Below are 27,598 nucleotides of genomic sequence, written 5' to 3'. Positions count from 1 at the left end.
GGGGGGGGGGGGAGAAGGAAGGAAAAGGGGAGGAGGAGGAGGAGCCCGAGGGCGGGCGGATGGGAGGGTGGGAGGAGACAGCTAGAGGGTTAAGGAAGGGGAGGAGACAGCAAGGGCTAGCAAAATTGTGAGAATTCAATGTTAATGCCATCCGGACGCAAGGTCCCCAGACGGAATATGAGGTGCTGTTCCTCCAATTTCCGCTGTTGCTCACTCTGGCAATGGAGGAGACCCAGGACAGAGAGGTCGGATTGGGAATGGGAGGGGGAGTTGAAGTGCTGAGCCACCGGGAGTTCAGGTAGGTTATTGCGGACTGAGCGGAGGTGTTCGGCAAAACAATCGCCCAACCTACGCTTAGTCTCCCCGATGTAAATCAGCTGACATCTAGAGCAGCGGATGCAGTAGATGAGGTTGGAGGAGATACAGGTGAACCTTTGTCGCACCTGGAACGACTGCTTGGGTCCTTGAATGGAGTCGAGGGGGGAGGTGAAGGGACAGGTGTTGCATTTCTTGCGGTTGCAACGGAAAGTGCCCGGGGAGGGGGTGGTGCGAGAGGGAAGGGAAGAATTAACGAGGGAGTTGCGGAGGGAGCGGTCTTTGCGGAAGGCAGACATGGGGGGAGATGGGAAGATGTGGCGAGTGGTAGGGTCACGTTGGAGGTGGCGGAAATGGCGGAGGATTATGTGTTGTATTTGCCGGCTGGTGGGGTGAAAGGTGAGGACCAGAGGGACTCTGCCCTTGTTGCGAGTGCGGGGATGGGGAGAGAGAGCAGTGTTACGGGGTATGGATGAGACCCTGGTGTGAGCCTCATCTATGGTGGCGGAGGGGAATCCCCGTACCCTGAAGAACGAGGACATTTCCGATGCCCTGGTATGGAATGTCTCATCCTGGGAACAGATGCGGCGTAGGCGGAGGAATTGGGAGTAGGGGATGGAGTCTTTACAGGGGGCAGGGTGGGAAGACGTGTAGTCCAGATAGCCATGTGAGTCAGTGGGTTTGTAATGTATGTCGGTCAGGAGTCTGTCCCCTGCGATGGAGATGGTGAGGTCAAGGAATGGTAGGGAAGTGTCGGAAATCGTCCAGGTGTATTGGAGTGCCGGATGGAAGTTGGTGGTGAAGTGGATGAAGTCAGTCAGTTGTGTGTAGGTGCAGGAGGTGGCCCCAAAGCAGTCGTCAATGTGACTTTTTGAACACAAAGCTTATAAGGATATGGTTCGAATTCAGGGAAATGGGATTAGTGTAGATGGGTAAAAAGGTTGGCATGGAGCGATAGGTTGAAGGTACGTTTGTGCTATATGACTCTAAAACGCCCCCCCCCCCCCCCCATCCCCCATCCCCACCACACACACACACACACACAGTCTGAAGAAAGGTCTCGATCCGAAACGTCGCCAATTCCTTCTCTCTTCATAGATGCTGCCTCACCCGCGCTGAGGTTCTCCAGCATTTTTTTGTCTTCATTCCCTCTCCTTAGTTCCCTGCATCATATTCATATGCTGGCATATGCCCAATCATTCCCCTCTCATTCCTTTGCCACCCGCTAAGGTGCAGTTTACAATGAACAGTTGACGCTCCAGTATATGTTTGGGATGAGTGAAGGAACCTAATACCCACCTCCTCGCACCCCACGTCACCCATGGAAGCCCACCCGGTCACAGGGAGAACACACAAGCTCCACACAGGCAAGACCCGAGGTTGGCATTGAGCCCCGGGTCGATGGTGTTGTGAGACGGCTGAACTTACAGGTGGCATTCGTTCTTGTATTTAATTGTTCTTGTATCTAGCGCTACCATGTATACTTTATGAGCTTCGTGCAAAATAATAGACAATATATGGTCAATAAACTAATCTGAATCTGAACTTCACTGCACCCGTAAGCATGTTTGATTTCTAACTTTTCTTTCAGTTCCGATGCAGGACGATAGACTTGGCACCTTAATACCGCCCCTCTCCCTGCGGATGTTCCCGGGCCCGCTGCTCTGCTTTTATTTCAGATTTCCAACGTGTGCAGTGATTTGTTTCCGGAGACCTCAGCTATAATTTCTCCGGCAATTAAACGGTGTTGAAGGGTGAAGGCGGAGCGAGTTCGTGAGCGAGAGGAGACGGAGTGCGCAGTTCTCGCTGCTCCCACTAGATAGTGCCATCTCACTTTTCTTTGCACTTGCAGCTCCTGGAAATGTGCAAAGTTTGCTGTTTGCTGCACTCGCCAGGAATGGTCGGGGGGGCGGGCCATCTGCTGATTGGTGTGCTGGGGGCAGCGAGAGGAGAGGGACTGGGATGGGGGAGGAGGCTCGCCTGTCGGTGAGAGTGGAGCGCTCCGCTACTGCCCAGCGTGCAATGTAACACACACATACACACACACACACACACACACATACACATACATTAACATCAGCATCAGCGAGAGACCTCCGGGCACGATCCAGAGCATGGCTTCTCTTCTGCTTCTCTGCCTGCTGCCTGCAGTTGCTGCCGTGGAAGGTAAACCAAAACCCCATCCTCACCTGTGCAGCCTTGCATTGGTGGGAAACTTGCATGTTCGAAGTCAAAAGTTGCAAACGAGCTTTCTAGGGGGAAATGACATTCTTTCTGCTTGTGGAAAAAGTAATGCATTTAACCTCTGCGACCTCCCCCCACACCCTCTCCCCATTGCAGCTGCAATGCAGCGGATTTTGGGCAAGAGTTCATTCAATGCCCCTCAGAATGATGCATCGAGGCAGTGGGCTCAGCTGATGGATGGACGAGCCTGCGGCTTGCCCGGGTCACCCCCTCTCCCCTCTGTAACCGCAGCCCCTCTCCCGGTCCGTGTGGCTCCCGGCGCATCACCGGGGCTGCTTGGCAGTGAGCAGGGGTCCTGGTGCTCTCCCATGTGTGTGTGAGGAGAGAGAGGAAGCGATCGGGGGCGGCAGGGTGGCTGCACATTCCAACACAGCAGACCGCGCCAGTTAGCGCACTCCAGAAAACGGGACTTCCCCGCAAGAGCGAAGGCGAAGATGTCGGGAACTGCGATGTTTTTGTCCATCTACCTGTGCCAGCGGTGCTCGGGAGCCGGGTGTGATAAACGGGTGTGCAGGTGTTGCGTGGGTCAACGGGAATCGTCTGCCCCTGACCGTGTTAGCCCTGCTCTTGTGTTAGACAATGGCCAGGATCTTTCTCTTTCACTGCCCTGGAAGAGCGTCCTGAGTAATTCGGGCTGTTTCTGCAAAATCGCAGAGATCGTGTTTAAATGTGAATACCTCATTACCTGGCATGGTGTAACGTACAAAGTTGCATTAAATGTGTCTTCACTATTGTTCCCGATCTCCTGCCTTCTGCCGCTAATCTCCCTTTCTCTGCCTTTTCCAATGGATGTTTTAAACATCGAACGTGTTCGGGCAGTGGACAGCATGGAGATTATATTGTACCTTCAATCTCTGGGAAGCAGAGTCTTTTTAAGAATGTGCAGTGCTTTCAATGCGTGCACGATCCTAGTGTTTTATTGTAACATTTCACGGTGCACGCTATTTTATTTTACTTTTCCTCTCTTTAACATATTTTCGAGATACAATAACCTCAGATGTTCGTGCAACCTGCCAGATCCGAATCAGCAAAGCTGTGATTGCATATGTTTAAGAATCCATAAAGCATGTAAATAAATTAATTTGCGTTTTGCGGAGCCACAGTCTGGGCACTGTTGTTTAGGTTCGGGTAGACTGGTTGGCGGTAGGGGGACTGGAATCCGGGAAATAGGATGGTCTCATTATTGCAACCGGTGCCATCAAAATGCTTGTTGAGTCGCTCGAGGAGTGCCTCAACGTCGCCACTCTCCGAGTTCATTAATACATTGCTTCTAATGAGTCTTCTAATGAGGGTCTCTGGGGAGATGGGGCTTCACAACCCATCCCTCCTCCTCCTCCCCCAAGCCATTTCAAACGCATTTGCCTGCAAGTCACATCTTCCTCCACCACTAATCCAAGGGGGGATTTGCGAGATGTCAAGACGGGAGGAAAACCTTTCAGCTTGCAATAAATGCAGCCAGGGAGCGAGGAGGGGAGGGGGATGGGGCTGAAGACTGGAACAAGGGTCTCTCGGCCACAGGACTGGGACCTGTGGCAAATCCCTGGTCCCTGCCTAGACTGCAACCTGTCCAGCTGACAGTGGGGAGAAATTCACTGCACGCTGCCTGTGATCGTCCGAAAAGCCTCCACATCGCAGCTTGAGTGTTCTTTGTAAAGGAGAGTTGCGTTTCCCCCCCACCGAGACCTATGAAATGTAAACCAACCATACGTGTAATACTGCGAGGGCCTTCAGGGTCCCAGTTAGTGTACCTTTGTGGTGGTTTCATGCTTACACTCTTGAAGAATGTGCGAAGTTGGCTACACGCAGAAAATGTCCATCAGGGCTCAAAATCAAGTGGATCACGTTCTCGCTCGACTCAGAGTAGTTTCAAACCCCGTCCACGTATTGTCTTTAACGCAGCAGCTCTGGGAGTAGCCGGCATGACTGGGTGATCTTTAACTCCTGTGCATGGCAGCAACTGTTTCTTGAGTATTTTAAAATCCTACGTGAGGCTATTGTGCAACTGAAACTCTGAAATACAACTTCATAAAATGGGAAGAAGTAATCTGTGTGTGTGTACGAGCTCACTTTCTCACTCCCCCAACCGTCATCCATTCCTTCTCTCCAGAGACGCTGTCTGTCCCGCTTAGTTACTCCAGTATTTTGTGTCGCTCTCTCACTCTCCCCTTTTGTCTACTTCTCTGGGTGTACGTCTGTTTGTGGGAATGCACTGTGTGTATGTGAGTGCGATTGTGTGTGTTTCTGACTTCGTCTGTTAATGTGTATCTGTGTTTATGTATCTGCCCCCATGAATGAGGTGTGTGTGTGCATGCATCTGCCCTGATAGGGGGCTGTGCAATCATACGTGTGTGTGTCTCTCCCTCTGTGTGTACCTGTATTTTTCAGAATGTTTCTGTGTGCATTTGCATGTGTCCCCGAGTGTGTGCGTATCACCCTGAATGTGTATGTGTCCACCTGAGTGTGAATGTGTGTGTTTTTCCTTGAACATATTTGTGTGTCTTCCTGAATGAATGTCTGCCTATGTTTGTGGGTGTTGTATGTGTGAGTGTTTCCCTGTTTGAGTCTCTCGCTTTCTTTCTTTCTCTTTCCTGCTGATTTCATCTTGCACGGCCTGGTTAGTTATCAATCTTGAATCTTTCCTGTGAATAATGTTGAGGTTGTTGCCGGGGAGTTATAGATCAGGAGTCGGGTTCAGCCAGGAATTAATGGTGGCCATGAAAGAAGCTCACAGTTAGTGGGAAACGTGTTACACCAGTTTTCACTCCTGTTCTGCACCTTACTTATTCCATACAAATTAAAGCCCAATGTCAAATTCTGAATTTGGGTCCAGTCATCGGGATCTCCTTTAAACAAATATGACATTGTATGTCATACCACTATAGGTTATTCATCTGGTCACCATAGCTCCCCATTTATAAGATAGATATCTGATCAGAGCCATTTTGAAGCCAAAAGAGTGGATTTGCAGGGTGTGGTAATGAAAACTCTAAAGTCTGCTGTTTCTGCTTGCAATATGTGGTATAATCTGTTGAATTGTAATGTAGAAACTGCTGCCAGTTTTATTTGCCTGCACGGTCATCACTGTTTATGTTTTGTAGTTTTGTAAAAAGAGAATATGTTCTTTTAATTATCAGTGCAGTTGGCTTACATTAAAAAAAATAGTTTTCCTCTAGTTGCTTCAAAGAAAGATGTCTGAAAAAGAAAGCGAAGAGTAAACTGATATTTTCTTGTGGAATGCCAGCATGAATGGTGTTCATTGTATCTCTCGTGCAGGCAAAGACAATGTGGGCACATCCTTAATATAAAAGCATGTACAGATACTGTTGGTTTCAGGAGCAAGTTGGGCAGAAATGGTGATTGCTGTGTGAAACTGGCGGATCACTCTGCATGGTTCCACACATGGAAGAGTCTCAAATGAGGGCATGGAGGTGCAGGATTAGGGGTGGTCATTTGAAACTGAGCTGAGGGAACTTCTCGAATCTGGAATTCTCTACCCTAGTAAGTTAGATCATCGGAACTTCTTAAAGTGGAAGTAAATCCATTTTTGAAAGATATGAGAATTGCGGGCAATGGGGAACATGGCACATATACCTGGGGCATATCAGCCATGATCATCTTGAATGGTGCGGCAGGCTTGAGAGGTCGAGTGGCCCACTCCTGTTCCTGTGTGCAGAACTTAATGAGTATCACGTTATGTAGAACAGCACAGGAACAGGCCCTTCGGCTCATAATGATTGTGCTAAACATGATGCCGTTAAACTGATTTCTTGTGCCTGTACATGATCGATATCCGTCTTGCGTATCCAAAAGCTTCTTAAACAGCACTATCATATCTGCCTCCACTATCACCCCTGACAATGTGTTCCAGGCTCCCACTACTCTGTGTAAAAAAAAAACTTGCCCCACACATTTCTATTAAACTTTCCCGCTATGCCCTCTAGTTTTGGACATTTCCACCCTGAGGAAAAAGGTTCTGACTGTCTACCCTATCTATGGCTCTGTAATATTTCTATTACGTCTCCCTTCAACTTTCGACTCTCCATGAAAACAGCCCAACACCTCACTGTAGCTTAAACCCTCTAATCCAGGTGGCATTCTGGTAAACCTCTGCACCCTCCCCAAACCTCCATATCTTTGCTGTAATGATTCTTGGTGATCTCTGGGTATGTGTGGTATTTGGCGATTGAAACTTTTAGTAATTTGGTCGCGATGAATGATCGTATAGAGTGAATGAACTAACTATACCTTTGAGTGGGTGCTGCGGTTGTACAGTATCAGTATCTTCTGTTGGAGATGATGTGAATGCTTTTATTTTCTGCTAAAACTGGAGATTTTCTGAGCAGAGGTAATCTGGTAACCCACTGCTCCAGTTAACCTGGCTCCAGTAGACAGATCTTTCAACCACATAATCTGCTGGGATCAAGTCCATCTTCCAAAGCTGCAAGCCAGACTTATAGATGTCATATAGCATGAAAACAGGTCCTTTGGCCCAACTTACCCATGCCGACCTAGATGCCCCATCTATACTAGTCCCACCTCCCCATGTTTGGCCCATATCTCTGTAAACCATTCCCTGCCATGTACTTGTGCAAATGTCTTTTAAATGTTATTATAGTGATGCCTCAACTAACTCCTCTGGAAGCTCATTCCATATACCTTCTTCACCTTAATATGGTTCTTTACCCACGAAGACAAGAATTATTCAGTTCCCACATGATTCCTACTGTTAGGGAGAATGATTTATATACTCTGTTCTCACATCTCACAGCTCGGTCTGATCTCACAGAACGGAACAGTATTGGAGAGGGGATGGATGATTTGCTCCTGTATTTCTGCTCTGCTTTGTGCTGCAGTTGTATTTTCTGGACGTGTAAGATGTGAAAGGGGGGTGGGAGGGTACTTGCAATCCATTGTCCATGCAGGTTGTAAAAGTTATTTTGACTCCATCTCTCTGGGCAGTGGGTCAAGATCAGGGCATTGAACATAACTGAAGGCAGCACAGCCATCTTGGACTTTAAAGGCATGCCATTAACTGGTACCGCCTTTGCCACTGGGCTTGCACTTCCTATGCACCATACAAATAATGGCTGGAATGGAGAATGATTTTGTCTGTAACTCTAGGCACAGTGGAATTCCCAATGGAAAGTAACACTGTGCCGTGTTTATTTCCTGTTGCGGATCTCAGAGATGGATAATAGTGCTATCGGGGAACAAGCACAAAAATTATTCGGTTGAACACAGCATGGAGGATTTTGAGTAACCTTCTACTGTTGGAAGCTTCCGCCATGTTCAACTTCAGCAGTCTGTTATACCATTCTGAAACTAACCTGAGCTGGGTACTGCCATTTTACATGCTGCTTCAGAGCACACAAAAAGGATAAAGGGGGGAGGGGCAAAGTATAAGAAATATTTTCCTGGGGTCCTGAACTTCAGGGGTCTCACTCCGCTCTCTGCAGAATTAACATGGGCCATCAGACACGATCGTGTCTCCCTCCCAACTCTGCTTACCTGCTTGCCTCTTGTCAGAAATGCGGTGAGTGGGCTGTGATCTCTACTGCTATATGGAACAAACACAACCCATTTCCATAGCAACCTCCCAGCCCCTAATACAGGGCATTCTAAACTTAGCAAGTCCCAAGCACTGTACGTGCACAGAGATGTTTGTAAATCTGCAAGTGTGCTCTTCCAGTGGTGGGTCCAGGGTTTGCTGGAACATGGCATCTTACGATGTGCCCCAGTAGTTTGACCTTGCACCCCACATTAGAGCTAAAAAGAAAATAGCCCATGGGATTGGAAACATGAGCTGATAATGACACAGCAAGATCACGGGACAGCTGGGGCCAGAGTGTATGATGAAACTTGCAGTTTATCTCTATAACAGGTGGGATTTAATGATTTTCTTGGAAAGACTTACCGCTATCAGATAGAGAATGAGAAATAACGGGGGGGAAATTTGTTAGAGTGAAAAAAGAGTTGGGAAAGAAAAATAGGAATAAAACATTTTCTGTATGTTTAAATCTTCCTGCAGTTACTACAGTGATATAAATAGTTCTTATGCTGTTAAGCATCTTTCTGCATTGACAATTGGCGTGGACTGCATAATGTCAGGAAATTCATGTTGCTGCTAAGGATATAGTGCTGTTGAACAAGGTTAACAGTGGGAAACATAATCGTCAACTTGTGGCGAATAGCATTTCACAAATCGCTGTATCACTCACATGCAAACAACCGAGCACGTCATCTTCATTAGTACTGTTGAATTTACCACATCTACAGTCCAAAGCATAATATTGACAGCTCCACAGATTTAGGATGAGGAACCAGACACCATTATAAGATTATACAGCATCTCGCGGTCATTATAGATCCCTCAGTTTGCTCTCTCCAGCAATGCTGTACAACCTCAATATTGGGCCATTGGGGATATTCAATACTACATCGAACTCATTAAAACACACAAGCACTCAACTCTCAAGGACTGTGTTATGAGAATGGAATGTTTATTTTACAAGAAGACACATAATACATTTAGAGTTTTCCGTCTGTTCCTCTGCATAGAAAGTGGTGGAGGTATTTCATCAAACATTGTCATATTCTTGAGAATACAAGGAACTTCGAATGCTGGTTTACAAAAAGAGACGACCTTTCCAGATGCGAAAGAGGCTCACGTGCACCTCCTCTAACCTCACCAACTGCATCTGCTGTTCCCGATTTGGCCACCTGTACTTCGGTGAGACAAGCATAGGCTTGGTCATCGATTTACTGAACACTTGCGCTCAGTCACCCAAAGCCAACTGAATCTCCTGGTTGCAAACCATTTTAACTCTTCTTCCAATACTGACGCTTCTGTACAGGGCCTCCTACACTGCCAGAGTGAGGCCACATGTAAACTAGAGGAACAACACTTCATGTTCCACTGGGGTAGTTTACAACCCAATAGTATGAGCATTGAATTCTTCAATTTTAGGTAACCACAGAACTCTCCCCATCTACCCTCCGTCTCCTGTGCCACCTGGACTCGCACCTATTTCTCCCCTCCCCATCTCCTTCCACCTACATTCCTTCCTTTGACTCCAACACTCAATCCTTTTGTCTTTTCATCTCTGGCCTTTGTCCACCATTTGCCTATCAAAATCCTCCCTCACTTGCATCAACCTATTACCCACCAGACTTTGTTCTGACTCCCATCTTTTTACCCCATCTACATCAGCTTGAAGAAGAGTCTTGACCTGAAACACCACATATCCCGCTGGGTTACTCAAACACTGTATGTCTTTTTATTGTTATATTCTTTCTCCCTTGAGAAAGGAATTTGAGCCTAAACGAGGTTCCATTTTGGTGGTTTTAACTGTAAAAAATGACACTAGACTTTCCATTGTTTTCTTTCTCCTCAAAAGAGCTATATATTTTGCATTGAGAATCCAACAATTGGGGTTGCGCAATTCCTATATTTATTGGAGTCTTGTCTTGTCGGTGTTTGTGCACTAAAATTCCGATAATCCACTATCCCATTGTTTGGAAATCCCAATGATTCAGCATCACTCACTGGGTGATGTTGCCTTGCTCCTTTTAAACTCATCTGTGCCTTGTTCCATCGCACCTAAACTCATAAGACTTTATTTCTATGCTCTCCTTGAATGCACCTAGTTCACTGAAAAAATATTGCTCTACAGTGTAAACCAAAACAAAGTGAGCTAAAAGTATGTTGTTAATAGAAGTGACATCCAATAACCCAGGGAATCTGCCAATCTGGTACCATCATGGTCACGAGAGTGCTGGATTATCCTTGAAAGTAACTTCTTGCTGTGATGTGATCGGAGGAAAGTGCCTGCTTCAGTATCTATGGTTGAGCATGTACAGTGTTTAGCCCATCGGAGTTGATTGAGTGGATCAAACCTTAGTGCTGGGAATATTGACCTGGGATGGACTGCTGGCATTGTATTGTTTGTGTATTTGGGGAATTTAGCAGAGAATTTACCACAATTGGTATCTTTCCAATACTTTGAGCTGCCTGCTGTAGGTTGTCCGTGTGTTCGGATCATAGAGGGGTGGAGGAAGCACTGTTGCCCATGTTTACCTGGCAGATTGAGGTCTTATACCATTCCTTGCTGACAGTCAAGAGTCCACTTGGTTCAGAGGGATCACCTTTCACATATGGAGAGAAACCTCTTAACGTCCATCACCACTGTCCCCAGTATGCCAATGTGACTTTCAGCCACTGGAGGGAAAGGGTGATCAAAAACAAAGGAAAGGCAGTACTTAAACTCCATTCTTCTCCTTAATCAATAACATAATAAATCCAGGGTGTATTATTCCTTGGTTTTCCATGAACGTTTACACTTTGGACAATTGCTCATCTTTAGGAGACGTTGTGTTGTGCATGAGAATTATTTTTTATCAGTTTGGCAAACACCCAATCTCACTCCTTTGGGATTAGCAGCAGGGCAGAGTGGCCTGTGGTATTGGAGGCTGTATTGAGGACACTTGCTATTGATAGTTTTATTGGAGAGCTGTGTGTGATTCTGCTGGCAAACAGTGGCTATGTGAACCATGATGCAAAGTGTTCCACAGAAGACTGGGGGAAAACGGATATGGCTTTCATGTGCAATGAAAACCTTGATAATGACCTGGTGAAAGGTATTTATCACAGTCAGTGGGTATCACTTCCCTTCATTACACTTAATCCAATAACAGATGGTAAATAAAAGTAAGATTTAACACCAGCCTGAAAATAATCTACCTGGTGAATTAATGTTCTGATAAAAGCCATTCGTTCTAATTGGTGTCAACTGTGCTGGCTGTGTAGATATTATGCACTTCCACGGCTTCTGTTCACTGAGTTTTGGAACAACTGCAGCAACATTGTGACGGGTTCACACAGCCTGAATCTGCAGCATGGCACAGATGCTGAACTTCTGCTGGCAGAAATTCTTTGGAGCTGAAGGTCTCATACGGGCTTTTCGCCCCAAGTATGATCTGTGAATGCAGTTAAACGTTGTGTTATCTCCACAAAACCGCAAGTCGAACAGTGAATAAAAGGGTCCATTAAACTTAAAGTTTGAACATGTTCCCCGTGTTTTGTCAGCGCAGATTTTGCCCTCTCTACAAGAGGATGATTTACGATTAACACATGGGTTTACAGAAGAACGTGGTGTGTCTGGCAGTTAATGCACATTGATATTTACCCCTGAGAAGGCAATATGTAGCTGATAACTTGATCGGCTGCAGTACTGGTGTGGAAGGTCTATAGGGGTCCTTGTTTGTTGATATGCTTGTCTCTCCTCAGACGCGGTGCTGTTTTGCAGCCAGGGCCATTCTGGTTGTGGGCAGATGCAAGGTGGGGTGGCTCCACTTTCTTTGCTCTCTGGGGGGAGGACGTTTGTTTAAGGTGAGAGGGACAAGATTTAATACGAATCTGAGGGGCAACCTTTTCACTCAGAGGGTGGTGGTTTATATGGACCAAAGTTCCAGAGGAGGTAGATGCGGCAGGTACTATAACGGCATTTAAAAGATACTTGGACAGGTGCATGGATAGGAAAGGTTTAGAGAGGTATGGGGCAAATGTGGGCTAATGCTTAGTCTTGGACTGCATGGATGATTTGGGTCATAGAGCCTGTTTTCATGCGATGAATCTGTCATCGCATGAAAGCACACTAATGGGTTTACTGTATACAGGGAGTCAGGCAGCATGCACATCGGCTGTGATATACCACATGCAATTGCTATATTTTAGAATGTTACTGTACTCAGACTCTACGGCCAGTAGCCAGAATACAATCGTTACAGTGATCTTGTGCTATACATTAATTCATTCTGAGATTATGCTGTGTGAATCCACAAGCAAAGTTAATACATTTGCATAGCACCTGGAGCCCAAGAGGAGGAGGTGGAGGATGAGGCCTGCCCACTGTGCAGTGATGTCACAGCATCCATGGACCTTGGTTTTGCAATGTTCCAATGAACAAACAAATCTGTGAATCTCTTGGAGGTTTCCAATGGAAGCGCAAACCTCGCAGCATTCCTGCGAAAAAGTGCTTCACATTTTCACTGTCCTTGTGTAAAGGAAGTGCTTTCTGCAAACAGACCTGATTGAACAGGCATTCATTTGAAACATGTACACCCATCTCTCCCCTTTCTCCAAAATATTCCATTAAAGCCCTTTCGTTGTCTGAAGTAGTCAGTTTACGTAGCTCTTAATCTATACTTGGGAATTCAAGGGCAGTCCATCCAAGCACACACTATCAAACAATATGAGTTTTTATTTTCATAAAATAGAAACAGAGTTTGTTGGAAGTTCGACATGTATATAGAGAGAAGTGGTTAGTGTTTGCCGCCAATTACGTTTCATCAGAATTCAGTGCTTCTGGACCAGTCTTGGGATTTATTTTGCTTAGGGATGTGCTTACCGTTGTAACGTACGATGTCAGGCATTCTTTCATAGCAGGTTCCCTTGGACAGTGGCAGAATAAGTGACCGATTAATCTGAGTTATGACATTGTTTTCTTTGACATACCTTTGTCCCTGAGAAGGGAGAGGGTGTTTGGTTTAACACCTATTCCAAAAGGGGGCACCTTTACCAGCACTGCACTCTATCAGCATTGCTTTGGAATTTCAAGCAGCTGGAGTGGAATTTGAACCTTTGACTTCCTCACTCTGAGAGGAGAGTGCCACTACTGAACTGCAGCTGACACCGGAAAGTTTGCCATTGAAAACAGAGGATGGAAGGAGGCAGGTGCAGAGTGGCTCTGTCACCAGTTATAGTAACTCCACTCCCCTCAATGCATCAACACCGCAAAAGCCGGCTGTTATCGTGGGATCTCACTGAAACCCAACCAGTGTTGTCTTTGGAAAACCGAATCTTGTGTCGAAAGATTGCTTTGAGATTTGAGCCTTAGTGGTAAAGGTTAATTGTTTGTGTGCCACATTTTCACATTGGCTATGGGTCTGTTAAAGCATATGAATTGGTGGGCTAAATTAATATACAAGATAATTTGTTGAGTTTGTGACGAAGACATCGAACTTTAGGTAGTACGTATCTGTTTTTTTCCTTCCGCCCAAAAGAATATGTGATTCTGTTCCATTCTGTTTGTAGTTTGTTTTTTTGCACTAAGACCGCGAGCATTGTCACTTTTAATTTCACTGCACATCTCGTATGTGTATGTGACGAATAAACTTGACTTGACTTGACTTTAAAATGCCTGATGTCCAAGCTGGCTTTTTGCCACTTCCTGAAATTCCAACTCAGTCATTATTTTACAAGCCGATGCACATCAGGCACATTTTGTTTCTTTGAGGTAGAAAGTTAGGGCTAACTCCACAATGATTTGGCCTGGAGATGCATGCACATTGTGAATACTACTGGAATCAGTAGTTGCGTTGACTTCTTCACCAATATTTCCAATTGGTGTTGTAGCACATATTTATGCAAGGTAAATGCTCCCTTTTATCAAGTATCTGTTTGTATCCAGACCCTGTTAGTCAGGAGATTCCTGTGATTTGCTTGCTTTGCACCCAGGCCTTTGATAGGGTGCCACACGTGAGGCTGCGAAACAAGATTAGAAGCCATGGTATTAGAGGGAAGATGCTAACATGGACAGAAGATTGGCCAAATGGCAGAAAGCAACAAATGAAAGTAATGGAGACTTTTTCTGGATGGCCACCAGTGACTTGTCGGGTTTGGGTCTACTACTTTTCATGTTGCATATTAATGATTATGGTGATGGAATTGATGGCTTTGTGGTCAAGTTTGCGGATGATATGAAGATCGGTGGAGGGACAGGTAGTTAGCGAGTAGGGAGTCTTCAGAAGGACATGGACAGGTTGGGAGAGTGGGCAAAAAAGTGGCTGGATAGTTAATACAGTGTAGCAAATTGTGTGGTCATGCAATTTGGTAGTATGAATAAAGGCACAGACTACTTTCTAAATGGTGAGAGGATTCAGAAATCAGCGGTGCAAAGGGACTTAGGAGTGCTGGTACAGGATTCCCAAAATGTTCATTTACAGCTTGAATCAGTAGTAAGGGAGGCAAATATAATGTTAGTGCTCATTTCCATAGAACTAGAATATAAAAACAAGGGTGTAATGCTAATGCTTTATAAGGCACTAGTCAGACAGCATTTGGAGTATTGTGAGTAGTTTTGATCTCCATATCTGAGGAAGGATGTGCTTGGGTTGGAGAGGGTCCAGCAGAGTTTTATAAGAATGATCCCAGGGATGAATGGGTTAATGTATTTGGAGCATATGACTGGGCCTGTACTTGCTGGACTTTAGAAAGATAAGGAAGGATGCCAGAACTGTTAGAAATCTGCATAGTCACAGGGAGAATGTGCAAACTCCACACAGACAGCACGAGGAGTCAGGATCAAACCCAGTTCACTGGAGCTGTATGGCAGCAAGCTATGCTGCTGTTTAATTTAGAAATCTGTCTTTTCATTTACAAAAAAAACATCACATTGTCTTTAAGTAGTACTCTGACTTTTCATTAGCTGTGGCCTTTGACTTGTCTACAACTAATGATTTGGATTAAATTAGTGTTTTATCTCTTTTGACGAGTGACCTCAGTTTTCTTTAACTTTTTTTTGCCTCAACTATCTATCTTTGGCTTGATTTAACGGGTAATATGTATATGTTCATTAATTATAATTAACTGTCTTTCACTAGTGACCTCTGCCTTTCTAGCTGGTGAATTCTGTCTCTGTTTTAAGTAGCTTCTTTGTCATTTCCTTAAATATACATTTATCCCTCTATGATTGTTTTCTTTAGCTCAAAATATGTTTTCTTTAACTAGTAATCACTGTCTTTAACTAGTGTTTTCTGCTTTGCTGAACACATTTCAAAAATATTTTCTTTTATTCTTTAGCTAACCGACTCGGTTAATTGTATTTCAGCCATTTCCTTAAATAATGACATTTAAAAAAAATAGTGTCCCATTTTGAATGAACAAGAACTACCGTTTGTAACCAGTAATCACTACCTTTTGTTATACTGGTAATCAATTTTCCTTAACTGATGATGTGCTTTCTCCATTTGGCAGTTGTCGTTTCATTAACTATATTCTCTGACTTTGTTTGACAATTTATGCCTTTGTGGCCACTTTTTGATATTGATATCTTTTTTATTGAGCTTTGTATTATCTTACACCAGGAGTGTCTTCCTTTTCTTATGATTGCAACCTTCACGTGGTCCGCCCTGTTTCGACGAATGCAATCAACCTGGTGTGCACAATCAAATAAGATCAAATAGAACAAGTTGACCTACAACTTTAGGCTGTGCACACCATACGCAAGAAGAAGAAGGATGGTGATGTCTTTAACTGCTGTTCTTTGCTCTTTAATGTAATCTTGATCTTTCTAAGTGATATTTTCTCCTCATTAACCAGCAACTTTTTTTTGTTTGACTATTTTTGCCTTTAGCTAATGATTTGTTGTATGAGATATCGATCTTTATCTCTTCATTAACGAGTACTATATTTCTTTTTTTCACAAGTGATCTCTTTTATTTAACATATAATCCCTATCTTTTCATTGGTGATCTCTGTCTTTCCTTTAACTTATCTGCTATGTCTTTCTTTCTTGCATTCTCTGCAGTCAACTCTAGATCGCGTTAGATATCTGTTAGCTCGCTGCCTCACCCGCTGAGTTTCTCCAGCATTTTTGTCTACCTTCGATTTTCCAGCGTCTGCAGTTCCTTCTTAAACGCGTTAGATATTGTTTTCTTGCGACCCATAAATGATCCCATTAAATGCAAACATTCCTGCATAACAATAAAGACTCTCCTTTATTGCAATTGCACCCAGCAAAAACGAGCCTTTCCTTTGGATCTAAACAATCACATGGACTAAGGATCCTTGAGTTCAGGCTGAAGTGATGCCTCGTTACAGATGAGCTTGAATTCATAGAATTATAGTATGGAAACAGCCCTTCAACCCATCTAGTTTCTGCTGACCATCGAGCCTATTCATTCTATTAATTCGACCATTCAGTCTATTTTATTCTCCCCACCTTCCTATCAACCCCTACACTTCCTCATTTCCCCCTCCCCCAGATTTGATCACTCACCTGCATGCCAGTGGCAATTTACAAAGGCCAATTACCATACCAATCAGGATGTCTTTGGGATAGGGGACGAAACTGGAGCACCTGGAACAAAATCTGTGCACTCACAGCGAGAACCTGGAAACTCCACAAATACCGATTATCATCAGTCAGAATATTGAGTATAGAAATTGGGAGGTAATGTTGCTGTTATATAAGACGTTGGTCAGATCGCATTTAGAGTATTGTGTTCAGTTCTGGGCACCATGTTACAGGAAATATGTTGTCAAGCTGGAAAGGGTATAAAGCAGATTTGCGAGGATGTTGCCAGGATTCAAAGGTCTAGGGAGAGGTTGAGAGGCTGAATAGTGATTCTATTCCTTGGAGTGCAGGAGGACGAGGGGTGATCTTGCAGAGGTGTATAAAATCATGAGAGGAATAGATTGGGTAGCTCTTTTGCCCAGATTAGGGGAACCGAGGACTAGAGGACATAGGTTTATGGTGGATGGAAAAATAATTAATAGGAATCTGAGGGGTAACTTTTCACACAAAGGGTGGTGGGTGTATGGAACAAGTTGCCAGAGGAAGTAGTTAAGCCAGGGTCTATTACAACGTTTAAGAAACAATTAGACAGATACATGGATAGGACAGGTTTAGAGGGATATGGACCAAACACAGGCAGGTGGGACTAGTGCAGCAGGGGCATGTTGGCTGGTGGGAAAGTTGGGTCGAAGGGACTGTTTCCACGCTGTAGGACTCTGTGCTTGTGCTAGTGGTCAGGATTGAGGAGCTCTGAATCAATGGCACTACTAGCTGCACCACTCTGCCGAACATGTTAACTAATGATTTCCGTCTTTCCTCTCATGTGGGGTTCTGTCTTTCAACTGGTTCTACATCTTTTATGGAACTAATTTAAAGTGTTTAGCCCAACCGAAAAACGCACCCATCTCTAGGAGAGTTTGCAGTTCCCACTGGCATCATCAGCTATCTCAGCACCACAAGCTGGAGTAGAGAGAAAATGGTCATCCGAGGGTCAGACTGAGGACAACATTTAATCTGTGATATAATTTCCCTTGGCCTTTTGCGCTTTGTAGCAAATTCAAACGGGGTTCCTGCTCCAGTCGCCTCTTTCTTCTGGTGCTGTTCCTCCTGGTACCATGGTGTTTTGACCCCATAGGAGGGAAGAAAAAGAAAACTGAACATCTGATGGTATCTGAATAAACCCCAGGGAAATGTGTATGCTTGTGGTTATCGCTTTGAGAACCATCTCGTTAGCATTGACAAGTGCGCTGAACACAGTGAGGATGAACAGCGAGGATGTAGCACTTTCTGCGGCGTAAGGCTGCCTTTTGCTACCACTGAAGTACTTTTGAATTAGAATCTCTGCTCTACTAGAGGAATGAGTAGCTACTTCACACTGAGCTAATTCTCACGATCTGAGATAACAACCAGGTACAGTAAATCTCATTCACTTGTTTCAAGTGACTGAAACAAGCGAATACTGACTGGAACACCCATTAAGAGCTTCACTGGCACTCTACAAAACAGTCCATGGGGCTGTATGCAAAGGACACATGTACTATTTTGAAGATATGATTGCATCTCCAGCAGGGATGCTTCCTGCAGTGACTGATACTTTTGGTACCATATTGTTGTATTAAGGTTCTGCCTTCATTTGTCTAAAACTGTTTGGCTAGAGACGTTGTCTACTGCTGTGCCATTGACAGCAAATGTACCTTGGAGTGGAGCATGAACATGCTGCTTTTAGTGGAGACTGAATGACACTGGGAATTCGATATTGGGTTGCGCTGCTCATGGCTGTGTCATGACATCATTGTTGTAGCACGGAAACGGGTCTTTTGGCCCAGTGTGTCCATGCTGACCATCAATCACCAGTTGACACTAATTACAAATTCTTACTTGCAGCAGCACAACAGGTTTGTAAACATAATACTCATTGTATAACACAGGGGCGGAAATCGCTATCAAAACATGGGGGGACACAATTTCTTCGTGGCTATGCACACGCACGCGCGCACACACACACACACACACACACACACGCGCGCGCGCACGCAAACACACGCACACGCGAGGCTTCGGAGGCTTCAGCCGTGGGCCCTGTGGACGGTAACATCGGGAGCTGACCTGTTTAAGAAGGAACTACAGATGCTGGAAAAATCGAGGGTAGATAAAAATGCTGGACTTTGACCCCGGGGCGATGGAACATCCCGTGGCTGAATTTAAGCCACGCCGTCGATGAAAGGCCCCACGAACGGGCCGATTCAAGCTCCGCTCTATGATCTTTGCTCCACCAGGACGGCTCCCTCCTCCAATCACTGTGCTCTATCCTCAGTCCCACCCCCCTACTTCCGCCTTTAACCAACACCTCCCTTCTCCAATCCTCGCGCTGAAGCACATGCCCCCCACACTCCCTGCTGACCAACGTCTCTCTCGTCCAATTGGCGCCCTCGATTATCAGTCCTGCCCTCACTGTCTCACGGAAAGCGGAGATTTTTAATAGATTTTTTTTCACCAAATTTCAAAATCCGGATTACAAAACATTTTAAAATTTATTATGTTATAATGTTTTGAGAGGTGGGGGGATTGTCCCCCACCTCTCAAAACATTATAACATAATAAATTTTAAAAAGGGCGCCGTTAGTGGCAGCGTCGCCAACAGCCTGTCTCGTCCTTTTTTTTTGTTTGTTTTTAGTCTGTTTTATTTGTATGTTTTAGTGTATCTTTATTTTTGTATTATGTGTGTGAGGAGGTTGGGGGGAACCTTTTTAATCTCTTCCCTTGACGGAGATGCGACTTTTTCCGCATTGTATCTCCGTCCACACTGCAGTCTAACATCATGGGGCTGGCGGCCCCTTTGTTAGGGATCAACTTCGGGAGCTCCAACCGCAGGAGCTTCGACCACCCCATTCACGGGAGCCTCGATCGCCCCTTGGCGGGGGATCCGATCGCCAACTACGGGAGCTTTGATCGCCCCGACTGCAGATGTTTTGATCGGCCCGCCGCAGGAGAAAAGGAAGAATAAGGTAGAAGTTATTCGCCTTCCATCACAGTGGCGAATGTGAGGTCGCCGAAAACAAGATATTGTTTTAGCTATTGGCTATAAGAGAGGATTCTATGGGATAGGATTTACTCCCATATGGAAGACAATGGGTTAATTAGGGATAGTATAGTTTTAAATACGGCAGGCTGTGCTTTACTAACTTGATCATAATTTATGAGGAGGTGACAAAGGTGATCAATGAGGCTAAGGTGGAGGATGTTGTCTACAGGGATTTTAGTCAGGTGTATGATAAATATGGTAAACTGATCAAGAAGATTGAGATGTATGGGATTGATAGTGACTTGGTTGTATGGATTCAGAACTGACTTACAGGTTTTGTTTTGTTTAGTTTAGTTTGGTTTTGAGATGCAGCGTGGAAATAGGCCCTTTGGCCCATCGAGTCTGCAATGAGCAACAAATACATGCACACTAGTTCTATCCAACGCACTAGGGACAATTTACAGAAGTACAAACTTGCACTTCTTTGGAATGTGGGAAGAAACTGGAAAGTCCGAAGAATGTACAAACTCTGCACAGATTGCACCTGGATTGAACTCGGGTCTCTGATGCTGTAAGGCAGCAACTCTGCCCATTTTGTGAGTACCATTACAGGAAGGTTGTGGAGGCTTTGGAAAGTGTGTAGAGGAGGTTTATCAGAATGATGTCTGAATTAGGGGATATTAGCTACAGTGAGGGTAAGGACAAATTTGGATTGTTTTCTCTGATAACCCTGATAGAAGTATATAAAATGATGAGAGGCATGGATAGGGTAGGCTGTCTAGAAAGCCTAGGAAGGAAAATTAATATACTAGAGGGCGTAGAATTAATGCAGATTTGTGGGGCAAGTGTTTTTTACGCAGAGGATGGTGAGTGCCTGAAACACTCTGCTGGGGGTAGTGGTTGAAGCAGATATGTCGGTGGCGTTTAAGAGACCCTTGTATGTGTATTTTGATATGCAGGGAATGGGAGGGATATAGATTATATCCTGGTAGCTAAGACATGGTGTTGGCATCTCTTTTGGCACAGATATTGTGGGCCGAACGGCCTGTTATTGTGCTGTAAGACCCATGTGGTCTCTGGGGAAGCATGCAAACTCCACCCAGACAACATCGGACGTCAGAATTGAACCAGTGTTTTTGGCATTCGGAGGTGGTGTCTCTACCAGTTACCTTACTGTGCCACCTACCGTCTGCTCATATAGAGTGCTGCTGTTCAAATGTTTAATGGTGTTGTGAAGCTTGTCAGTTAATGGACTGACCGGGGGTCACCGGGGGTCCAGAACAGCACTGATCAACTCATTCAGGAGGCAGCTCCATATTAAAGTATTTATTCATCAGCTCTCTTTCAATCCCCACCCCCTCTCTTCGCCATAAAGCACTGAGCTCCACCCCAACCCAGCTCATGACCCTCATTGTCATCCCCCCTCACCAATCACCCAACTCACTTGCTACATCATCCGATACAAACGCCAGGAGCATATGAGCCAACCCAAGACTACTTCAAAATTCCCACCGACTTGTGGCAGCTGCCAGAATTGACACCCAGACGTTCTCCACAAGTCTACCACCTGCAGATCTGTAAGTCAACCATTACAGCAACTCCATCCTTTACCCATCCATAACGCCCCCCCCCCCACCAGTCACACCCTGGGCATGGCCATGGTCCTGGATTTGCCTGGTATTTCACACAGGTGAAGAGGAAAAGCTCTGCCTGGATTCTGTACTATCCTTGGGACGCGGTGCTTTTCAGTCTCAGTCTTCAAGATCGGGACCATGACGTAAGAGGGCCATCGTGGAGTGGCCCACTGAGCTGTCTGTAGGTGCTCGTGATCTTGTCTCTCCTGTCAGTGTGAAGCAACCTGCACTTTTCCTTCCAAACTTCTTAATGCCGATGAAAGGAGGTTGGAAGGAAACAATGAGGGGGTCACCAACTCAGATTGTTCAAATTGTGAAGCACCTCAAATGGAGAAGTCCACAAGCTCTTTGTGAGAAGCAGGACAGGGAGAGCAGGGACAGTGGTTACAAAGCAAGGAAGGCAGATCTGAACTAGAGTTAATCAGGTTTTGAGCTGGTTATGCAAAGAAGCAACCATTGCTGACTACAGTGCTTTAGCGTTCCATTTACAAGGCATGCTTTTGATGCATTCACAAAAGATTGGAAGGGTTATTGGGTATTGGCTTGTATTAGACCAGCTTGCACCCCATCCTTGTAAGCTATAAAACTAAATTTGTTAAAGCTTATGAATATCGGGATAGTATCAAAAAAGAATGACCTCAGAACTGCTGTTAAAATTAGTTCACTGATGTCTTTCAGGGGATAGAACATGTCTGGCGCCCATGCAGTTTCAATCCCATCTGACATGTTTTACTTTGATATGTTCAGCATTGTTAAGGATGGTGAATATATTTGTTCTGCCAAAACTCAGCGCCCTGACATACTGCTTGTCTGCAGGAGAGACAAATGACGTTATTTCAAGCTATTGGACAGTGATTACTAGTAATTGCCAGACTGGTTATGGTGAGTGTTTGGGAGTAGCAACAGTAATGTATTCAAGGTAGCTTTCTAAAGAAACAGTGAGGGAATTTCACTGCTGAAGATTCACTCTGCCTCTCCCACAGTACCCCTCACTGCCTTGTCAGTCAGATGAATGCTGGAGTACACAGCCCCGAGTAATACTCCACACTGGGTATCATTGACACACTGCATCCCTTCTTATCCGTATTCATTGTCTGAGGAGAGAGACCTTGAGTTTTAAGAAGACCCACACTAGAAACCTCTCTCGCTTAATACACCTTGCAGCTTTTCATATTTAAACTCAATTTTTACACTCCTGAACCGCTGCTCCTTGTTTACACTGTCAAAACCTTCCACAGTTGTGAATTGGGTGATGACAATTGAGAAATGTGCAGGCTGGTATCTGATTGGACTCTTCATTAAAAGTGTGGTAAACGACACTTCCTGCAACCCAACTATTTTGTGGGAGCTTATTCATATGTCGGAGGGTTCGTAAGACCGTCATGAGGGGAGTCAATATACTTGCATTAACTCTTTGCAGACTTCTTGGCAAGTTGTGTAACAGGGCCACTCAGATCCAATTGGTGCATCCATTTATCTGAGACTTATAAAAACCTGGTGCCAGCAAGAGTGAGGGTGATCATTGTCACAGATCTCCGAATGGTCTATGAAGATAATGAAGAAATCCACATTCTGTCATGCGTCCTGAAACAAATCTGAAAGCAGTTGACTCTCAGGCTCGCCCTGAAGTAGCCCAATAAGCAACTCAATCGTGTCACCGTGCTTTCTTTGTGTTCCTGTCCTGGGAGGAGCGAGGATTGCTACCACCTCACTGACATCCACATCCCACACATGAAATAAAAACCAGCATCTGACAATTTATTTAGGAAGGAACTGCAGATGCTGGTTTAAACAGAAGATAGACGGAAAAAACTGGAGTAACTCAGCGGGACAGGCAACATCTCTGGAGAGAAAGAATGGGTGACGATTCAGGTCGAGACCCTGTTTCCAGATTTATGTCGATTTTATTGTCACAAGTACTGTGAGGTACAAGTACAATGAAAAACTTGCTTACAGCAACATCATAGATGCATAGACTCAGAGGAAGCACAATAACAAATCACATAAGTTACACATAGATTACCCAAATTTCGCAAAACAGTGAAATGAACCAGACTAGGCAAAAATAAAAGGCATTCATTTAAAATACACAATTGGAAAACAAGCCCATGGTCGTGCCAAAGATGCTATTATTCAACAGCGTGCGTTTGCAATCTGGAATGTACTGACTGCAGATGTAGTGTTCCACCGTGGCCTTCAACAGGAGGAATTAGATAAATATATGGTGGAGAATTGTTTGCAAGGTTGCAGTGAAAGTGCCAAGAGTGGATGCAGAGAATTTCTCTCGTAGCGAACCAGTGTGGACCTGATGGACTGAATGGCCTCCTTTTGTGCTATAATCATTCTATGATTCTGTATATAACTGATGTTCCAGGGCTTCCACCTGACATGAGAAGGGAAGCAGGTGCAGCACCATCATCTGTTGTGTTGTGGAGAGGATCTAATTCATTCATACCTGAAGAAGTGCAAGCATTTTCTCAGAAGGCAGTCTGTCTTCTTGACAGATGGTGTGCTATCACGTCCTCCATCATCTGCACTATCTTTAGGTTGGCGGGGCTGTAATTGCAGATTGCTGCTTACACAGACTGTATATCTTTTGTTGGCATGAAAAGAATGGATTGAAAAAGAACAGCGAGCAGCAGGAGGCTTGGAAATGGAGGGAGAACGCGGTTGAATTTTCTTGGAGCTGCTTTACATCACATAAAATTCACGTCAGGGTGGCAGGAACCTGCTCACAGTTCCTTTCGGCAGCAGGGAAGAGGAAGTCTTTTAAAAGTCAGTGTTGTGCTTAACAATGCCAGAATTAGTTGGATTATGGAGTCTGACGACTCACAGCCTTGACAGTGGAACATCGCTGCTAGGACTACCTCACTGTGATCTTGGGCACTCCTGCTAATCAACGGGGATGCGCAAACCCCTGGTTCTGGATGTTTCCAGTGCAGTTTTATTGCAGACGGTGGCTGTGATGTGCTTCGAGAAGCCATCATTGCAAAAATCTCAATGTTGCTACTAATAATTTCTTATTATTTATGGGAATGTGCAAGCTAATTAATCTCAGCGGGTCAGGGAAGGGAAAAAAAATGAATGAGAAATGCATGGCTTAAATTCTGAAACAATCCATCCAAAGTTTAAATCTGGGATGAAAATATAGAAAGGAACCTACTCTATCGTGGGCAGAAATACATTGTATTTCATGGGATTGTGTCATGTTCCATGCTGTTGGTATGAGTGAATCACAGAATCATACAGTACTGAAACAGGCCCTTCAGCCCAAATCATTCATGCAGTTCTCTGCACTGTAGAATTAATGGGAGAATGTTTTTACTAGGTAGATTGGATTAGCATTCCAAATAACCTCCAAGGCTAGAAGAATGCAGAGGATTCGAGCTTCCAAAGTGGTCCACCCCACTCTCATTCTCAACATGGTCCAATGCTGGAGTCTTTAAAAAGACTCTTGGATGTGGCTGTATGGAACGAGCTGCCGGAGGAGGTAGTTGAGGCAGGGACTATTGCAATGTTTAAGAAGCAATTAGACAGGTCCATGGAAAGGACACGTTCAAAGGGATATGGGCCAAATGCAGGCTAGTGTGACTAGTGTAGATGGGATATTGGTCGGTGTGGGCAAGTCGGGCTGAAGGGCCTGTTTCCACACTGTATGACTCAATGACCTAAGGCAGGGGTCGACAACCTACGGCCCCCGGGCCTAATGCGGCCCGTAACCCGAAATCATCCGGCCTGCAGTCGTATTTTTTTTTCCGTAATCGTTCGGCCTGCAGACCTCCTTCATCTCCGGTACCTCCCGTGACAGAGGCCGCGGCGCCCAGGCGCAGTGGCGCAGGCAGCCGCAATGGCGGAGTGGCCGAGCACTGAGTTCTGGCTGTACCGCATCCTGCGCAAAGCTGCCGGCACGGCGGCGCACCTTCTGCGTCTGGGCCTCACTGTCGGGATCGGGGTTGTCAATAGGCCGTGAACGAGTGAGTATGAGTATTTGAGCAACCGCCTTCAGGACAGAGCCAAGGCAATGGTCCGTCCATAGGTACACCATGTTTTTTTTGTTGTTTTTTTTGTGTTTTTTAAAAAAAAAAAATTTATTCAATTATTAAAAAATAATATTACACTACAATAAAACAAGCCAGAACCCACCACCATAATACAATATAAACATGTAACAAACTACTATACAACTATGATACAATCCTTATTGAGGATACATTCAACACCCTGCGGAGCCCAGCGGTCCTGGAACTCCCTCAGGGTGCCCGCAGACAGGGCGTATTCCCTTTCTAATCCCACCCGGGCACGGACGTAACCCCGGAAAAGGGGCAGGCAGCTGGCTCAGGTAGAGCCCTCCACCGTCTGGCGCCGTGACTCGCGGATGGCCAGCTTGGCCAGGCCCAGGAGCAACCCAACCAGGACATCTTCAGCCCTACCCTCTCCCCTTCGCACAGGGTGTCCAAAGATGAGGATGGTGGGTGAAAAATGCAGCCAGAAGGCAAGGAGCAGCCCCTTTAGATATTCAAACAGTGGCTGCAGCCTCACGCACTCCATGTACACGTGGTACACAGACTCTTCCAGCCCGCAAAAGTGGCAGGCGGCTGGCGAGTCTGAGAACCGCGAGAGAAACAGGTTGCAGGGAACACCTCGGTGCAATACCCTCCACCCCAGGTCCCCAATGTAGAGGGGGGGGGGGGTAGGTACACCATGTTAGCAGGTTAGCATTGAGGACTCCAGGCCTTTCACTCCTGTGGTCTTACCGGTTCAGGGGTGAGGACTGAAATCTACACCACAGACCAGGTGATGCTCAACTATGTGTTTAGTTAAGCAAAACACTGCATTTGTGGGAAATCTAAAATAAAATGTGTCGTGCATTTAGATGCAGCGCCTCAAATCTTTTATTTTAGCATTATTCATTGCTACACTATTATACCCTGAATTACTCAGTATCCACCCAATACTTTTCTGTGAAAACTTGACCTTTCTCTTCAAGCCATGCCTCTGCCTTCATTAATTAAGGCCTCCTTCACAATCCCATTTGTCCAATTAGTTCCAGTGCTTTTGCATTGGAACTTGCTCTGTTACATTCCAAGAATGAAGATGGGAGCTAATTGGAATATAGGTGAATATAAATGAGTGATCGGTGGTCAGCATAAACTTAATGGGTTGAAGAGGATATTTCCATGCTGTATGACTCTGACTTCAGGCCATTTCTGGGAAACAGACATTGTTCAAATCAGGACCTAATGAGGGCCAAAGAGATTGGTGTAGATGAGCAAAATGGTTGACAGAGATGCAGTGGGTTGAAGGGCCAGTTTCTGAGCTGTATATGACTGTGACTCCACTACATAAACCCAGTTCATGGTGGCTGTTTAGTTGCAAAAAATTAGTTCTTGCTGGATACAACTGCAGTTCAGGACAATCCTTATCGTTATGTGGAAATACATTAATGATTTACCAATAGTACCAAAATACAAATGATGGAAATGAGTAATATTTTGCTGAGCAAACAAAGTCTGAAACTGAAAGCTGGATTTCAAAGATACCGAGGCAAACCTTCACCTCACCCCTTCCGTTTGAGGCAACTTTAGTCTGCAGTGACCCGCATTGTGAGACTTCCACAGGCTGTGGCCAAGTCAATGAATATTTTTACGGCACAGATAGATAGATTCTTGACTGGTGAGGGTGTCAGGGGTTATGGGGAGATGCAGGAAAGTGGGGTTAAGAAGGAAAGATAGATCTGCCATGATTGAATGGCAGTGTAGACTTGATGGGCCAAATGGCCTAGGAGAGGTGATCTTTGGCAGGTGTATAAAATCATGAGAGGAATTGATAGAGTGAATGCACAGGGTCTTTTACCCAGGGTAGGGGAAATCAAGAACCCGAGGACATTGGTTTAAGGTGAGAGGGGGAAGATTTAATAGGAACTCAAGTAGCTTGTTAATGAAAACCATCACAAGACAGATGCTGCAGGGCAGAATGTAATGGGGAAATGAAAGACCTCAGAGAGAGTTGTGTTACTTTATTGTGGGAACTTGTGGTCTTACAACAGTTATCTTTGAGATCCCTTTGTTAAAATTGCAAACGGTAATTGTGAATCAGCTACTGTGAATCAGCTGCAGACATAAGATTTGGGTGGGTAGGGGAGAGAGATGTCTACTCTCAATTACCTTAACTGCGGGGATCTGTCAAGGCATGCACTACTTCCTTAGCCTGTAGCCAGAGGCTGAAAGAGTACTATTAGGTTGGAGAGTTTAGGGAGGACGATGAGTACCGAGTGTACATAGGAGGAGTATAGGAGTGGCTGGGTGTGG

At 45.1% G+C, this 27,598-nt stretch overlaps 1 protein-coding gene across 1 annotated transcript in view; it reads left to right on the top strand.

The window, feature by feature from the left end:
• The first annotated feature begins 2,271 nt into the window (after positions 1–2,271).
• The window catches only part of ephb1 (EPH receptor B1), a 413,679-nt gene continuing 388,352 nt past the window's right edge, over positions 2,272–27,598 (top strand). Inside the window, exon 1 of the mRNA XM_033031666.1 lies at positions 2,272–2,481. Coding sequence (XP_032887557.1) covers positions 2,430–2,481 — 52 coding nt within the window. The 5' untranslated portion in view covers positions 2,272–2,429. The remainder of the gene's footprint in view (positions 2,482–27,598) is intronic.

The sequence above is a fragment of the Amblyraja radiata genome, chromosome 13, assembly GCF_010909765.2.
Source record: "Amblyraja radiata isolate CabotCenter1 chromosome 13, sAmbRad1.1.pri, whole genome shotgun sequence".
NCBI classification, from domain to species: Eukaryota; Metazoa; Chordata; class Chondrichthyes; order Rajiformes; family Rajidae; genus Amblyraja; species Amblyraja radiata.
This window is presented reverse-complemented; position numbering and strand designations above follow the sequence as displayed.